Source organism: Centroberyx gerrardi, chromosome 24 (assembly GCF_048128805.1).
Source record: "Centroberyx gerrardi isolate f3 chromosome 24, fCenGer3.hap1.cur.20231027, whole genome shotgun sequence".
NCBI lineage: Eukaryota > Metazoa > Chordata > Actinopteri > Beryciformes > Berycidae > Centroberyx > Centroberyx gerrardi.
Window position 1 is genome coordinate 2,152,100 of NC_136020.1, and position 18,566 is coordinate 2,170,665.

Here is an 18,566-nt window from a genome sequence, read left to right on the forward strand (position 1 = left end):
GGTAGGTATTCATTATAGGCTGAAAGATCTCAATGTCACTTGAAATTTTCTTCTGTTTTGAATGGTAAAGTTATTTAATCACAGCCTATTTATTGTGAATTCTCTTGGAATACCAAACAATACAGAACACAGCCTAAGTACCTGACTGGAGGAAAATAGGTTCTTTGACCACAAACACATTAAAATAAATAATACATAAAATAATTTCACTCCACAAAATACAGACTTTGATAATAAACTTTAATTTCAAGTTATGATGGATGGCTGTGGAACATAGAAAACACACATTTCAGTATAAACATATGCATTCCAATGGAGTTCAACAGGTTGCGACCAGCTATCTGGAGTTTGTGGATGGGCGTCTTTTCAGCCTGGCTTAATATGCATTACTCACTTGAAGCAAAACAGAAATATCTACAGTTCAAAGACAGGTATTCTGGGAGGAAAAGATTAAAAAAAAAGACATTCCGCCTCTTTATTTTCTGCATTTTAAGTCTGCTGATGTGAAGAGTCCAAATCACAAGTGTTAACTCTTAAGCTTGGTTCGGAGGAAGTCAAGTCAAGACTTTGCCTTTAGGTACCACAGGTGTTCCTGGATGCTGAGATTCAGGACGGATAGCAATGTGCATTGGGGCCCATGGGGGGGGGGGAGTCTTTGTAGAGATAAAAAGTGTTCACCTGTATTTCGGGAGGGAAAACAGGATGTAAGAGTGCGATTGTGCATGAGAATAAGTGAAGCCGACGGCTGCCTCTACCCAGTAGTCAATTCAGTGCACGAGAAGAGGATCAATCCAAAACCGCCACACTAGGGTTAGACCGATATATCAGTTTGCCAATATATTTGGCCGATATTGGGGAATATAGGTCAGTGTGGTCTACCTCTGATATGATGGAGGTTCTTTCCTGACCACAGCTACAGGAAAACAGTCTGGAAAACCTGACATGACATTTGGGTTTTGACAATTTAATGTATTCATTTAATTGTTCAAAAATGATTTTTTTTTAAATTAATTCTTCATCTAAAAAGGCAGTAATGTATCCCAGAGTTTCCCTACTATTGAATAGGTGGTGTAGGTCGAAGAATTTCATTAGCCGTGGTTTTAATGGAGAGTTTTAGTGTCCCATGATGGTTTAAATGCCGTTTCAGAGGCTTTTCCAGTCTGACTAGTCAAATTCTGAATACTTAACACTGAATATTTTTAACTTTTTGGCATGAAAATGCTCGAATTTAAGTATATTAATATCGGCACAAAATATCAGCTATTGGCAGCTTCAAAAGCCCATATCGGCCGAACCCTACACCATGACCATCACCAGTACAGGAAGTGGAGTTAGGTGCATCCTCAGAGTCTCAGAAATATGTACAAACACCTGGGTAAATGATAAGTCAAACCCACACCCACAAATAAACTTGATAATGTTTATTAGCGATATTCAAAGAAAAAATTATAATTTTTTTGTTAATTCTTATATCATGTTCTTTTTGTCGTTTTATTTTTTTTCCTTTTTACATGAACCGCACGAGGAAAGATTCACATGGACAGGTTTCTAGAAAATGTTTAGCACGAGCGCACCAACCTCTTGGATTTTGTTTTTTGGGGTTTTTTTTTTATTTTTTTTTATTACTTTTATTAATGGCCTGCTATTAAAAGGCACTGCCACAACACGAGGGAAAAAAGCTACTGTCCATCACTCACACAAGACAGTCCATTCTAGTGTCTAGTATAGAGGGGGGGAAATGGGGCTTTTGGGAGGAGGGGGTAGTTAGTGGGCAGGGGTGCTATAGGTAAATTTCGTAGATATCGTCCAGCTCTTCGTGAAACAAGTCCCATTCGTCCTCTGAATCCGTCACCTCGTCGTCGGTTCCCGCAGCGAGGAGCATGAGGAGCATCTCGCTGAGCTCGAACGTCACCATCTCCTCGTCCTCATTGTCGAAGGAGTCGGTGCTCTCCCGCTCGTCGAAGATGTCCCACAGGGGCGTTCGCCTCGAGTTCTGGAAGACAAAGGGGAAATAGCTTTATTTTAAAAAGGGTGAAATGTTAAAAGTGGTAATCCAAAAGTTACTCTGGCCAGTACTGAGACATCTTTTTCTTTGGATTTTATTGTTGATGAAGTTTGAGTTTCTGTAGGTGGCGCTCTTTCATTTGTCTGTTCAGCAATGGTGGCTATCACTGCTCATGCTAACTACCCAGTTCTTCTTCTGTTTATTCATAACAAACCGGACATGACTCGGGAAAGACCTACCCAACACCAGAGTTTAGTGATTAAACCTATACTCAGTTCATGCAAGCGTCCATGTTTGCTGTGCTATTATGTTATATCAGCTGGCAACCGAGATGCACGTTTTATATGAAAATGTCTCTAATTATTAAACTAATGAGAGCATGAACCTAATTTGAAGGCATAAACATTTGAAAAAAAAATTGTCAAATCAATTGAGAAAAACAAACACTTTTCTCCTGCTACTCCTTCCCATTTAACTTGGAAACATCATTTAAAAACTACATACAAAATGTGAGCTTCTGAAACAATACTGTATGAGGGGCTGGCAGAAATACATTCTGGCTTTCCAGTTGCTGTATTTCCAAAGTGTTGATGGTAAAATATAGCAGAAGCACACATCTGGTGAAAGACCAATTGTTTTAGTGGTGTTCACAAGAAATGAAAAGCTAGAATTAACTGGCTATAGGTTGAATCGCTACCATGTAATGTCAATCGTCTGTCCAATGAAGCAGAAATGCCAAAAAATAATCTTACAAAAAACAAAACAACAAAAAAGAAGAATTTCAATTGCCCATTCCTACTCTGAATGTCAAGTTGCACATTTTCTATTTTTAGGAGTATCTGCTACTAAAATGGCAGCAGTATAGCAGCCAGTGTTAACACTCTTACCCGGTTCCTGCCGTTGGATCCTGCCTGCCTTCTCTGGGGCTGGGCTTCCTCCAGCCGTCCGTCGGGAAAGGCATGCTTGTAGAAGCAGTTTGAGCCAAACGGGCAGGTTCCGCGGCCCTCGTCAAAATATCGACATGGTTTACTCCTGGAGGACGCAAAATGGAAAACGGGCAATACACACAGCAAGTTAGATCACATTCGATGCTTTATAGATTTCTCAGTGTTTCAGGACACGAGAAAACAGACAAGAGGAAACAAGCAACATTGATTGTGGATGGTTGAGTGATGGATGTTTCTCAGAGGAGCTCTTCATCAATTAAAGGGAGATCTCATTTACTTAAGTGCTTGTTTCAGAGAGGAGTCTGTAGTGAGTGCATTGATGTTTAGAATTTGTGGTGGCTAAGCATAGGAAATGCACTTATTTGTACCCCATGCCATCCTTGTATTTCTGGATGAGTTTCTGCTTGTCGTCCTTATCTTCAACCCAGTACTCGCTTGGGATGACGAAGTTGGATGTGATCCGACACTCTGGGCAAGACCTGCAAAGAAACAGGGTGGAAAGAGGTCAAATATTTTAACATGCATGCAATCATTCTAACCTGACGTGAATTAAAAAAAAAAAAAAAAAGACAAAATCCGTGGAAAGCCATGAGGTACCCGTTACCACCAAAATCATCCATGTTTCCTCGGCAGATCACTGGCTCCAGTGCTCCATGCTAACACTTTAGCATACACTATGTTGACTGATAGTAGGCTCCATGCTAACACTTTAGCATACACTATGTTGAGTGATAGTAAGCTCCATGCTAACGCTTTAGCATACACTATGTTGAGTGATAGTAGGCTCCATGCTAATACTTTGGTATATGTGGCTTTTATAATATAGCCTGTAGACACACATTTTCAAAACGAAATATCATTAACTCAATATAGCCGATGTAGCTAGGTTTAATTTTGGAACAATATCAGGTGAGTAACCATTTTGGTTGTGTTAATTTTACCTCCTGCACAAAATTACCAGACTTAGCCACATATCATTTAAAATGACTTACCATTTAGCTTTAGAGCTGCTACAACCTCTCATTTTCTCACTTTTGGGATATACTAGTCACCTACTATCACTCACTCACTACTATCAAGCACTGGAACCAACAATCTACCTGGGACACATGGATGATTTTGGTGTCTATTTCCTCATCATTTCAAGTTCAAGCTCCTTAAGGGCGAAGTTGAACAATAGGCCCAAAACCTGGTGTATTCCTTTCACTATTTCCAAGAAACAAGCAAGTGGAAGTGTGGACATTCCAAAGAAAGAGTTTCCTCACTTGAGTGCCTGCCCTCCCTTCCTGTGACTGACTCACTTGATGATTTTGCTCTCAAACTGCTTGGCACTCCTCCATTTGCGAATGCACTTCAGACAGTAACAGTGGCTGCAGTTGGAGAGGATGCCAAAACGACGCTCGCTGGGGTTGGCCTTCTCAAACACCACCTCCATACACACACCGCACATCATGTCCTTGCTGCGTTGGATGGCAAACGAAATCTCCATGTCTTTCTCGTGGGCCTCGATGCAAGCCTAGGAGGAAGCACAGTTAAGATCCAGGCAAAGGTAAAAAATCAATGAACCACAATCGCTTCCCCAATAAATCAGTTTTCAATTCAACTGTGGTCCTCAGATGCCGTTTCACAGGATGACAACAACCATGGAAATGCCACGGTTCCCACTGTGCCCCTGATGTAAAATTCCATGCCTTTCCATAACTAAGTCGAAGCGCTTCCATGATCTAAAAATGTTCTTTCTTCCTAAAATTTCTATGATATTCCAGGAATTCTGTGACAGTGGGAAGCCTATGCATGTAGACCCCAGCCAGAGGTACTGTGCTTATGGTTCATGTGGATCCCATGGCAGGGTGTGTTTGTAACCGTTACCTTCGTGTGCTCTGAGCGCTGGGTGTTGTCGGTGGGGTGGAGCACCTGTAGGCCACACATGTCGCACACGTCGCCGTGGAGATAGGCGCAGTTGAGTCCGTAGCGGCACTCACCGACGGCGGCGTACGGACAAAGCTGCTTCCTCAACTCTTTGTCCTCCAGCGCAGGGTCTTTGTCCAACTCCTCGATGAGAGGGACAGACCCCTCCACCTTCACTGGCTCAGCTGGACCCACAAACAATCCACCATAAAAGGAGGGAACGGTGATGTTAAAGGGTAACTTCGGTATTTTTCAACCTGGACCCTATTTTCCCATATTTTTGTGTCTAAGTGACTAAAGGGGACAACAATTTTTGAAATTGGTCCAGTATTGAGTGAGATCGCTTCAGCCGGCAGCCGCGAAACGGGCTGCAATGTAATCCGACGGGGAAAATCGCACCGTCAATGTACGTCCACTAAAAGTGCTTGTTTTTGCCACTGACAGGCTCAGATTGTTATTATAAGTGTCTGACAACATTATGGAAAGGACCCCTACGGACCCACAGAGAAATGAAATGTTTTTCTTTACCTTTCGCTTGATCCGGTCTGTGTGTAACTTCCTACAACAACTCAACTCTCGCGAGACTTGAGCGAGACTTGGTTACACACAGACCGGATCAAGCGAAAGGTAAAGAAAAACGTTTCATTTCTCTGTAGGGTCCTTTCCATAATGTTGTTAGACACTTATAATAACAATCTGAGCCTGTCAGTGGCAAAAACAAGCACTTTTAGTGGATGTACATTGACGGTGCGATTTGCCCCGTCGGATTACATTGCAGCCCGTTTCGCGGCTGCCGGCTGAAGCGATCTCACTCAATACTGGACCAAATTCAAAAATTGTGGTCCCCTTTAGTCACTTAGACACAAAAAGATGGGAAAATAGGGTCCAGGTTGAAAAATACCGAAGTTACCCTTTAAGGTACTTTCATAACTGTCTAGAGCCAAGTTAACCTTTTACTTTGAAATCAATGATTTTCACGGTCACCGGCCATCAACAGTTAGATTTCCACACTTCCTTGTTTCCCTACCGATGTGATTTTGTTTCATGAACAATAGTTCCGCCTGGCAAGTCACTCACCCCGTCCGCAGTAAGGCTGTCCTGGAACAAACTCGGCAGCGTTGACCCAGTCTCGTGCCCCTGGGCCGGGTGTCGGTCCACTGGGCTCTGGGTCTGATGGGCCGGCCAGCGGGAGGGGGGGCAGCGGCAGCGCCTGGGTGGTCGGCAGCTCCTCCTGCTTGGCTGGTTTACAGTGTTCAAACCTGAGGAAACACACAGGGCTCGGATTGTTAACGATCAAAACTTTATTTTTAGCTTCATTTTTCTAAAAATAAAGCGCTTCACAACAAACATCGGTAGTAGCCTACAGGTTCTAAAGAAGCAGGCTTGTGACTGGAAGGTCGCCGGTTCAAATCCCTAGACCGGCTGGGAAAATGTGAGTGGGGTAAGTGGAAGAGTAACACTCTCCTCTCCCTCAAGTAATACAGTTGAGGTGCCCTTGAGCAAGGCACTGAAGCCCCAACCGCTCAGTGGCCAACAGTAGAAGACTGTGGTTGTACTGGGCAGCTTCCAGTGTGAATGTGTGGAACTGTATGAATGTGAAGCAGGGCGTTGCTGGAAAAGAACATGGAGGTCACTTGACTTTTGCTGGATGAATAAAGATTAAAATTAAAATAAAAGACACAAAAACAAGGTTTTACAAGAAACAACAAAAATTACATAACCAACCAAAAATGCATGGTCAAGCTAAAACTGAGGATGTTCTTTTAGTTCCTGAAAAGTTCACAGTATTATTGATTTGTGTTAGCCTGGTTGTTGGCTGGCTACTTCACTAGGATGGATAGCCAAACATTGAAACATTAGTGTAGTAACATTATTGAATAATGGGAATGTTTTGTTTTTTTTAAATCACAGATTGAATAGATTTGCATGAATTTAAAAATCTTATTTTCAGAACATTCCCCACAGACTATAAAAATGTGCAACATCAACAGTGTATTTATAGAGAGAAAACAGTAATGAAAGTTGGTTAGTCAGCTGTGAAGGAGAGATTCATGCGCAGCCATAACCTGCCTAGCATATCCACAAAGTGTTTTCTCTATGTTCTTTATTTTGTAAAGTAGTATCCAATCTTTTTGCTCAATTAAAAGAACCTAGTTTGAACTGTCTATCCTCTCGTCCGTTGTCCATTGCATGGGAAAGACCATAACACTGTCTGTTTTTGTTTTTAAAATAACTCTAATCTGAATAAATTTTAAATCAGCTACTTTTTTTAGGTGAATATTTTAGTTCTCTTTCCACCCCTTTAAATGACTATGCTATTGTTTTTAGGAGTAGGCGACTCTCCGCTCTCCTTAGTTTCATAGGGGGTTTGAGGTAACAGTTTGAGATTTCGCAACCTCCCTATGTGACACAGAGATTGTTCAGCCTTGATCACAACATTAGGCATACATTGCATCATCTTACATCATGTTGTAGAGACAAGAATACAACAGATAATGTGTTATCCCAGTCATATGTGACAGATTAGCCCAGAGAGCCACTTCCTCAATTCATACGGAAACTAATGCCACAAGGTCATCAATATTTATGTCCTTCTTCTATAGATCGCCCAGGACCTCTGTTTTCAGAACTGCTGCCTCATTGCCTTTTCCCCAGCAGCTGTTATGCATTAAAAGAACAAAGAAAAAAAACACATGATTCCACATGGATGTGATCACATGCTTTATTTTCGATGGCCTTGTCCTGAAAGATAAAGGCTTAAATTCAGCAAAGCAAAATATTTTAATGAGTAAAGCATAATGTGCAAGACCACCACTGTGGTGCTAATCTGTGGGCTATATTTAGGCTTCAAACCAGCCAACTCACTAAAAACAAAAATGCCTAGGTCTGAAAGCAGAGGGCCGACCTCTATGTTTTACCCAGTTGAGATAAGGTTGTTTTCTGGAGCCCTCACATATACTCCGGGTGAAACTAGGCCATGGTCTTTACCCTGTGATGGTTACTGGCGACAAAACAGTACCAGAATGGAGTTTTTAAAAAACACCCTAAAGCACTAAAAACAGCTATTGGCGATGTATCTTGTATTCCTGGGTACATTCTGTTGTTTGGTGTATTTTTCTTATTCCAGTAGATAACTGGCCAAACGTAGACAACGTGACATCACGTCGTCACGTCAGATATTTCCAACACGGCTACAATGGAGTTTGGTAGCAGAAAATGTTTCAGTGATCTAAAACATCAACAGTAAGCATCAGGTTTTGGTGTCAGTCCCTCAGAATCAAAGAGGGACTTTGGGCTTCTTTCTAGAGCCGCCATTTTGCAATGTTCAACAGTCATACAGGGAGAAACCCATCAAAGAAGAGGGAGAGATACCAATTTCTCCACTGACAGCAGCCTCAACAGACCAGAATGCATTGCAGGCACAATACAGGTTATGTTTTGAGTAAGGGGAATGGCCACACCCCAATGTTCACAAACTAGTTGGCTAGCTAGTTATTAGGGTTTCGATACCAAAATTTTGACTTTGATACCGATACCAACTATGGTACCTCAATATTGGTACCAAATCGATACCTTATAAAATGAGACGTAAACTTAACGTAGCTTTTCAAAAATATTTAAGAACAAAATATCTGACAAACAAAACACACAGCCTCTTCCTGCCTGCCTGAGAAAGCTTGCAAGCTTGAAACCGTTGCATTGCTGCATGCATTATATAAGCCTTTTGTGTTCATTTGTGGTACCAGATGCACTACGATATCTAACAGTGAAAGATCTGAGGGGAAGTGATATCAGATGATACCAGTCAGTGTGGTCCACCTCTGATATGATGAACTTCTTCCTGACCACAGCTACAGAAAAAGAGTCTGGAAAACCTGACATAACATTTGATTTACATTTAATTGCTCACTAGTGTTTTTGTAAATGAAATTTTCATTTAAATGCAGTAATGTATCCCAGAGTTTTCCCTACCATTGAATAAGGGGGGTGGGTGGTCACCCTGCCTTAAAGAGCCGCTAACCCTAAAAGAATTTAATTAGTCTGGGAGTCTGGGTCTGAAGAGTTTTAGTGTCCCATGATGGGGATTTTCCACTCTGGCAAGAATATAACTTGCCTGAATACTTGGAATTTGGTATAAAAATCGTCACATTTAATAAATTGAATATCGGCACAACACCGGCTGCAATACAAAAATATCAGCATCGGCCTATAAACACAGCTGAGCCCTATACCTGGGCATCAAAGGAAGTACTATGTAGCCTAAACAATGTTATCTGAATGCGACCTTAATGAGACTATGCACTACACCCACAGCATTACTGTAGTTGCCCATTATAACGCACATCGAGATGTTGTTCTGAGAGTTTTTAGGTTATGCACCATAGGAACTTCTTTTTTCTGGTTATTGCATCCAGATTGAGTCCAGCTTCATTCCATCATAGCAGAGCCTCAGCTGTCCTATGGCAGATGCCTGGACTGCCTGTTAGTGCGGCCTCAGTAGGGAAAACAAGACAACTCCACCATAGCTACAATACACTATGACTAATACTCGCTGACAGCCGGTGCACACAGCCATAGAAATGGAAGAAATGCCCTTATCTCTCCTCCAGCCTCCTCCACGTCGCTGAGCTCCACCGGAACCCACTGCTAACCAGTCTGCTCCCAGAAACCCACTGGAGCGCTGGACAAACAGGGGGGGGGGGGGGGGGGGATGCGAGCGCTATGCATAAATAAATGAGAGAAGAGGGCGCTGCAGCAGAATGGCAGAGTGAACTGGGTGAACCCAGCAACAGCAGAAGGGGGTGGGAGGGGAGGGGGGGCACTTAGAGAAAGGGAACAGGAGGGAAACACAGAGGGTTATGCAATTGCCATGCAGGCTGCAGCGCACTCTGTCTGGCCCTGGGGGATGCAGAGAGAGAGAGACAGAGTCAGGGAGCGAGACAGAGCCCCATCACAATAGATAGAGCCCAGGGAATTCAACCATAATAAACCCCCACAGCGGGACCCTTTCTCTGGAGTCTTAATACAGCCTGTAGAGCCCCAAGGGGTCATGGAAATAATGAGGACACCACTGCAACGCCATCATATGGACGGAGGAATGCGACTTATCAACACAACAACAACAACAGCCCCACGCTGGATACTCCAGACCAAAGACTCCGTACAAGCAATAGGCCAGCTATAGAAACTCATTCAAGAGAAATTACCAGATATCCAAATAACAAAGGCTTTCTTGGTCCCGTCGGGGTAGCCCCTGAGCAGCCCTGGTAACTATGGGGATGCTCCTGAACCCAGACATCAAGCAGACACTGTCTGTACAGGCTGGCTGCTGCTGTCTGGGTAAACTGAGGCTCTACGACAAACTGGGAACCTAATCTGCCTGCCAACGCTTCTTAAGATGAAACTTAATGTCAGATGCGATGAGACAAGACCTAAAGGATAGGACAGGATAGGATCTCAGGATTGTGGTCAAATCAGCAGCTTGTGACAAAACACAATAAGAACACAATGTTCACATATTAATCATATGGTCACAAAGGCCTATGGAAATCAAAAGGCACGACAGCAATAGAGTGATAGTCTACTCTATGGTAATAACATTGGACAGCTTACGCTGGCAGGCAAGTTAAACAAACACTACCACCACGTTAAGACACTTAAAAAAAAATCACATAATGCAAATTTAAATACAATTTCATTCGGTACAGCAATGCTATACTGCCACAGGAGTGAGTCTAGCTAACAGACTGTATGGGAGCTGCCACAGACACAGCAGCACCGACAACAACATGTTGACATTAGGAAGCAGCATTCTCAGGTGTCAGATCCACTTAAAGAGCCGTCTGCAACACTTCTGAGAAGCCCTGCCAACAAAGCTGCTGTCATTTGGCTGAGAGCGGGGCCAATTTTAGAAAGAAGTTGCAATACAGCTGAAGTGAAAACTGTACATTTTTAGGATGTGCCAGCTGACTTCTCAAAAACAAGTGGGCCATCTCAAAATGACATCCATGTTTGATTCCCGTTCCTATTCAATATAAGCTCAATCATAACAGATTTCAGTAGTATATTTACCTGCAACGGTCCCCATACGCACAGTTTCCCTTCTGAAAGAACTTGCAAATCATGGCTGCAGGTTTGCTGCTGGCGAGATCATGAGAGTATCGACAGTTGTCTCCTTCTTTGCAAAGCCCATGCATGAAATACCTGCAAATACAAAAAAGATGAATTAGACCTAGTAAATTATGTCAAGTAACAGCTAGAGGATGGTGTAATTTGTAACAGTTGTGCATTTTCAGATCCGCATTTCAAACTGAACGCGCTGTTATTAAAAAAAGCTAAACAGCCGACTAGTACGAGACCCGAGAAGGCAGCTTTGAATATTCGTTACGACCTAACGCTAGTCTTTCTTTCACTTTCATACTGGTATTCAGCTACTTTTAGCGAACCTTACGTTACGGTCACAACAAACAATTCAATTAACAATGTTACAGACTTGGTGTGGCGCCTCGGTGGAGGTCAATAATATCTCAGCCAGGAAGGGAAGTGATTAATTGACTGTTGTGAATTTAAACTTGCCAACTAGCTAGCAGTTCTACCTTAGTTAACGTTAGCTTTTGAAGAGAAAGCTTAGGGGGTGTCTGCGAACAGCTCCGGGTTTTAGCCAACATCCCTTTGTTTTAGACCAGCGGATGTTGCTAGCTAAGCCTGGTTTAAACGGACAGCGAATTACTAAATAACGTAGCAAACTAAGAGCCCCGCTGGTCTACCAGACCAGCCTGCTATGTGACCACAACACAACAACACAGTACAGCTTAGCCGTATGGGCTCAGAAGACGCTGTTGTCAGCCGTTCGCAAATCACCGTACCACCGCTATTTTCATGTCAAACGATAGACAATATCGCCGTCTTCGATATTCTGATACTCTTTCGTCTTGTCTTACCTGCAGGTTACGTGTTTGGTCCAGCCTCCTGTTACTGCTGAAGCCGCTGTAGACGCTGCTGCTGCCTCCGCCATTGCTGTTTATGTTGAAAGGCCACAGCCGGATGTTCCGTAAAGCTCCGCTCCACTTCGGGATGTTCCGGATAACTCCGCTCCAGTTCGGGGATTATCGGAAACTCCGCGCCCTATTCTCACCGCTAAGAGGCACCAGTGTCACCGTCAGTTGTTGTTGTGGCGGTCATGACGCCCAAACCTCTAGTTTAATATGTCAAAACGCCTCTTAAAAATCATTGTTGTCTTTAGCAGCTCGTATGGTATCATTACTGGAAATGTAAAAATTCACTGAGGAGTAGGAATAGCAGAATCCTCCACGCTAATGAAAACCTGTCAGTCAGTGGACCAGTTTGTTGTCACATTGAACAGGCGGGGTGGACCAGAGTGTAATTTGTATTTATTTCATTGGATAGTTTGAGTTTCTGGGGATCTAAACTACACCGTTGCTGATTATTAACCTGAAAAAACCCTCTCAAAACCCCTCAAAAAATATTACCAAAATACTCCACCTGCAGTCTTTTACCGCTAGAGGGCACTGAGGTGCGATAGAGTCGGGTAGCATCTTCATCATCTTGACAATATATTCGTATCCTATAAGTTGTTTCATGGATTTTGAATAGCCATGTCATGAATATATTATGCAAGTCTTAATCGTTTCCCCCAAGAGTGAAGATGCAGGTAACATGATGCAAGGAGTTTCCTATATGATGCAAAATAACAGGGTTTTCATTGTCACTTACTGTTCTCCTCCTTTGTCCTCTGATTATACAGGTGTGTGTGTGTGTGTGTGTGTGTGTGTGTGTGTGTGTGTGTGTGTGTGTGTGTGTGTGTGTATGAGGTGCAATCTCAAAATAAAAGTGAATCCAATACATATGGGATTCAATATGGGGAGAAAGAGATTTATTATGTATTACCTTGTTGTACAATCTTATGTCACTGTACTGGTGGTATGTTGAGGTGATGTTGTTATGTCATTAAGCTTTCAGCTATCAGATGATCAGTTAATGTGTGTTGAGGAACCACAAGGTCGGTTGCTAGGAGATTAGAGCGGAGAAACTCAGCTGATTGGACCGCGAAGCCTGAGAGTAAGAGGATATGAAGTGATGATTGGCTGGCTCGGCGTGCCACAAACAAAACAGAAGAGGAGTGTGTGTGTGTGTGTGTGTGTGATGAGTTGGTGGGTAGGTTTGTGGGAGTGTGAGTAGTTATGTGAGATGTCTTAATCTTATTTTAAGGAAAGTACGTTGGAAAGCCCTTTGATTGCATAAGAACACATAAGAGTGCCATTTCTCACTTTTTTCCACGTTTCTAGCCGACCATTTTCTCTAAGAACTAAGTGTCACTTCCAGATTAGAATTTACACAATCTACCACAGGCATAGTCATACATCTTTATTAAATATCAGCTGTCAGTCTGATATGATGGAGGTCTGGAAAACCTGACATGACATTTGATTGAATTGTTCAGTAATGTTTTTTGTCAATTCATTCTTCATTTAAAGGCAGCAATCAATCCTAGAGAATTGCATCAGTCTGGGTTTTAATGGAGAGTTTTAGTGTCCCATGATGGTCTAAATGCTGTTTCAGAGGCTTTTCCAACCTGACAAGAATAAAATTCTAGGGGGAAACACTGTATGCGTCTGTCTAAAAATATTGGTATTCCCAGTGGAAGTTTTGCATGCAGGAAATGAAACGATGTTGCTTGGATCCCAAGAGTCAATTTGCAGTAAACATTCAATACACCGTACAGTATGGGATTAATAGGCAAAGCAAAGCAAATAGGACAGGCAGCAGGTGTTCTCCCCCCTTTATTTCTACCGCTTACATGATTTCAATGGTGCTTTTTGAATTCGTAAGTCCGCTCATATTGTCACAGTGTATGTTTTGGTGGCTGATACCACAACACCGTCCTCTATATTGTTCAGACTCTCATCACCCGAGCAGACATCCTGTGCTCCGGATTGGTCACCATGGAGACGACACATCGGTTTTCCCTATGTGCAAAGCGCCCGTAGTAAACACTATATATCCCTATCCACAGTGGAGACGACGAGCACGTGTGATCACACAGTGAAGCTAACAGTATCTCTCTCTCTCTCTCTCTCTCTCTCTCTCTCTCTCTACAGCTGGCTAATCTATTTGAGTGCTGCCTCTGCACAACTGTGAGTAAACTCAGGAGTGGCTTGTTTGCAGAGGATGAACAAAGGAAGAAGAAAGAGGAAGAGAAACAGAAATCAATGCACAATAAGCGGTCATCAACTTGGTATGAAGTAACTTAAGCAAGAGACTGGAGGATTAGGCGGCAACAAGGTGCTTCTCCAGGGTGACTAAGCCAGAGAGAAGTGGTTCATTTTAAAGGGAGGATATAAACGTCTTAACGTATTTGAATGTACAAAGCCGGGTGTATTACTGAATATTATACTGCTACATTGATCAAAGGTCTCTTAGAAGCTGGCTTAAACAGGGGCTTATGACCATGTATGAAAGAAGTATGAAATCACTCCCTCTCCATTGTAACCAACATATTGGTCTTGTGTTTCTTCTACATTTTACCATCAACAGTTTGGAAATATAGCAACTAGAAAGTCAGTTACAGTCCTCAGAAGTCAAAGCTAGATTAACAAAGCAAAATTCCAATTTTTTAACTTTTTAACACTCAAAAGGCCAAGCCACCATCAATTGACTGCTGTATTAGCATTGAACTGTCATCATGCAAAAGCTTACATCGGAATATTGGATTTTAGTCCTTGTTGCATTTTAAAATAAAACAGTCCTTATCTAATAATACTGTCAAGAGAAATTCTCATCAAAACAGAATATGCAAGGGTAATTTCCTAATATTTAGATTTTCCAAATAGCAATGAGCAAAAGGTTTTCAATCATAGTTGCTGTGAACTTTTTGAAATGATGTACAGTATGCATTCAAGGCAAAATAAAAGCAATGGAGTCCATCATGACACAAAAAGAAAGTCTGTTTGTGTCCAAAACACAAAACAATATGCAAAAGGAAACATATTCAGTGACTGTACCTTGTGGCATCAATTTACTGTAGATTACATTTTCTGTTCTAAATCAACCTTATTGTAAGGACATCAACGATATTTTGGTTACTATACTGAAATTTACTGTAATCACTGAAGATGAACACACACAGTAATGCTATAACATACAGGATTTGCTGTAAATGTGTATATTCAAATACAGTAATAGTAACAGTAACATGATGTGCTTGGTAATAAGCATTGGGACGTACTTATATGCAGAGGGTGTATTCTGAGAAGTGAACTGTGATTTAGAGTTGTATATAAACAGAGTTTTAAGGTAAGATCTGTACACATTAAAAAAAAAACATTTGGCATCCATTTGAGATCCCCATGAGATCTTGGCAACTCAGTTCGGCTCTTTGCATGAAGAGTTTTGCACATTGAGATTGTGTTGTGATTCATTCATTTGACACATTTCTCCAAACTAAGGTTCATGCTCTGAAAAAAGTGTACACAGCCATTGAAACGAACTCTCATTTTACAAAACAGACCAACTCCACTGCAAAGTGCTGCTTTCTGTCAGATTATCTTTATAGATTATAGATTTATAGATTATCTTTTGGTTAAATCATATCTGACATTTGTACATTTGTCTGTACCACAGGAAGGAGGTAGACGACAAAAACATGTTTGTCGTTGTAACCAATGACTTTATTCATCATCAACCCTTTCATTTCTGTCAGACCAGAGTATATGGAGTTTTGTAATTTGTGTGAGGACAATAAAAAGGCAGCAGAGTGTTTGGTTGCACTCTCTTGTTTCAGATTCGTCACACACTGTTGAGCCTGGAGAGTTTATACAACCACAATAGGGAGCATTACAGCTATGAATTTATTAAAGTAATCCATTGTTAGACCTGGAAAACCGTTAGACTAGGGCAGTGGTTCTCAAAATGGGGTCCAGGGATTCCCAGGGGTTCTTAAAGGGGTTCCAGGAGTCTGTGATGGCGTTCCACAGGTCCTAGAGGGGATTCCAGAGTTATTGAGGGGATTCCACAGTTCTTGAGGGGATTTCAGGGTTCTTGAGGGGATTCCAGAGTTCTTGAGGGGACTCCAGGGTTTTTGAGGGGATACCAGGGCCCCATCAGTACGTTCCAGGATTCCTGAGGGGGTTGAAGTGTGGCTTGAGGAGGCCCCAGTTCCCCTCTGACCCCCTCCGACCTATATGGGAACTCCTCCGATCCTTGAGGAGTTCCCATATGGGTCGCTGACACCAAATCTGATCAAATGGGGGTCCATGGCCCTAATGTGCATCTGTTTTGGGGACCAAGACATGAAAACATTTGAGAACCCCTGGACTAGGGTCAGGGAATGATGATATAACAAGAAGCGTATTGCAGTTGAGCGTGACAGCCCAAAAAAATTCAGTCGCTTGTATAGAGTTGTTCATTTGACTCAATGGAGGGGATGATCTGTCTTCATATTCTCTGAATTCATTGGGGGAGACAGCAGGTAGACAGAGGAGAGCGAGAGGAGATGTATTTATAAAGTTAGGCCAATTTAGCCATAGGACTAACATCATCGCTTGTATAATCCACAAACCATCTGAGCCATGCCCATGACCAGTTCCATAACCACAAAGTGCCTGAATCAACACTCATCGCTTTGACACACTGATTGTCATGCCGTGATAAAGTTGTACTGGGCCCGATCCCAAATGCTGCAGGCCTTCATCATTCCTGACTCCTGACTGATAGCTCACTAATGTGGTACACGTCTTCCACTCTACTGTAACGTCATCAGCAACACTACCAGCCACTAAAGCCTCAGCTTGCATTTGCCAATTGGCTTTGAGGCAGAGAGAAAACAAAATAATAATAATGTGTTCCATATTCCTGGATGAATAATCGATTAGGAAACATTGTCGTTATGTTCTGCAACAAAGAACACATGCCTTTGGGACATGGAGACGGAAACACTGGCCTTTCTTTCAAGGTGTGATGGATGAAGTGCTAATTCAAGAGACTTAAACACGTTATTGCAGGACATTTTGGGGCAGGTTGTGACAGAGGCGGATCGCAGGGAGGGATATATAATGTGCTGTCAAAGCTGGAGATTGGTCATTTCAATTCAAGGTTGCCTGTAAAGAATCCAATGGAACGCCACTTTCCCCTGATGAAATATTTCCTCATCTTCCACATAGCTTGTCTGCAAGTTTTATCTGCTGAGTCAAGAATGAGACCCAGAATGGGATGGCAAAGAGGTGCTGACTGGACCGGCAACACTCGCCCTCCTCCACTGACGTCAGGCAGAGGGAGACAGGTGATTCTACCTGAGGACAGACATGAATATTCATTTAATGCTGGAGCAACTGGGGAAATAGATAATGACCCCTTGCACCAAGGTTTTGGAGCATTTTCCAGGAAAAAAGCAGCCAACAGAGACCATATGGTGCGTTTTGGCAGGTTCAACTCTGACACGGTGAGTGCTGAACTAACACACAGGTAGATTCTTTTTAAAGCTGTTCTTCCCTACAAAGACAAAGAGCAGTAGTTGTTGCAAAAGTGGGCTGTATATCATTTAGTAGCATTTATGGGTATAATTCTAAACCCTAGTCATGAGCTTTGCCTACGGCAGCGTATTGATGTCACAGTGGGAAAAAAATATAGGCTCAGTATCTCGTTATAACGAGAAACTTTTCTTGTTATAACGAGATCTTTTTCTCTTTATAACAATATATTTTCATGCTATAATGACATCTTTTCTCGTTATTGTGACATACCAACTTATCTCATTATATCGAGAAATGTTTCTCGTTATAATGACATACCAACATATCTCGTTATAACAAGAAACTTTTCTCGTTATAACAAGATATAAACTTTTCTCGTTAAAACGAGATATCAACTTTTCTCGTTATAACGAGATATCATTTGATTGTGTCTGAGTCAGGATGAGTTGAGTGAGTCTGATTGTTGTTGCTGAGTTGTCTCATTCCATGAGTCTGAGTCAACTTGATTAAATCGTGTAAACGAGTCATTCTCAATTTCTCCGATGTCCATAGGCTGTTTTCTCATTAGGCTATAGATCTTTTTCTCATTATAACAACATTTGAAAGTTTCTTGGTATCTCGTTATAGCGAGAAAAGTTTCTCGTTATAACGAGATATGTTGGTATGTCATAATAACAAGAAAATATGTCATTATAATATATATAACAATATCTTGTTATAACGAGAAAAAGATCTCATTATAACGAGATACTGAGCCAATTTTTTTTTCCACTGTGACATCAATACGCTGCCGTACTACTTTTACTGTAATTGATATGACTTACTACATGATTATTGTTTTAAACTTGTTTTTGATTTAGGCTGCCAACTTCACACCTGGCCAGGGACTACAGATGAAAACTAGCCTCCTGGCTAATTCTGGCATATTTACAGTATTGTTTATGCACTGTCTCTGAGAAATAAACTGAACTGAATACTGAATAAATAAATAAATAAATGATTATTTTCAGCATGGCTGTAATGGAATCCAAACAAGGACCTGCAGTTCACAGTCACACTGCACAGGATGCTTAGGACTTTACACTTGTAACTTGTCCATGGGAAAGTGCCAGCTGAAGGGACTGTCGCAACGGACAGGTACACGTATTTCTGTTAAAGTACTACACTGACTTTTTGGGAGTTTGGACCATTGGTCATTGGTCTGACAAGAGGATTGGT

The 18,566-nt window shown here is 41.9% G+C and overlaps 1 protein-coding gene across 1 annotated transcript; it reads right to left on the reverse strand.

Moving 5' to 3' along the window:
- Positions 1-223: 223 nt before the first annotated feature.
- On the reverse strand, positions 224-11,875 carry mkrn1 (makorin, ring finger protein, 1). The gene is made up of 8 exons (XM_071917273.2): positions 11,802-11,875; positions 10,933-11,064; positions 5,938-6,119; positions 4,822-5,045; positions 4,254-4,468; positions 3,321-3,431; positions 2,893-3,037; positions 224-1,993 (listed from the first exon to the last, which is right to left on the reverse strand). The coding sequence occupies exons 1-8, from the start codon at positions 11,873-11,875 to the stop codon at positions 1,781-1,783; spliced, it is 1,296 nt and encodes a 431-aa protein (XP_071773374.1). The 3' UTR covers positions 224-1,780.
- Positions 11,876-18,566: the final 6,691 nt, after the last annotated feature.

Bases quoted from the DNA above. Each gene is read 5' to 3' on its own strand.
- mkrn1 (XM_071917273.2), bottom strand. From the start codon at position 11,875: ATGGCGGAGGCAGCAGCAGCGTCTACAGCGGCTTCAGCAGTAACAGGA. The intron at 5,046-5,937 runs GTGAGTGACTTG...TTGTGGGTCCAG, and splicing joins ACAGCCTTACTGCGGACGGG to CTGAGCCAGTGAAGGTGGAG. The intron at 4,469-4,821 runs GTAACGGTTACA...GCTTCCTCCTAG, and splicing joins AGCGCTCAGAGCACACGAAG to GCTTGCATCGAGGCCCACGA.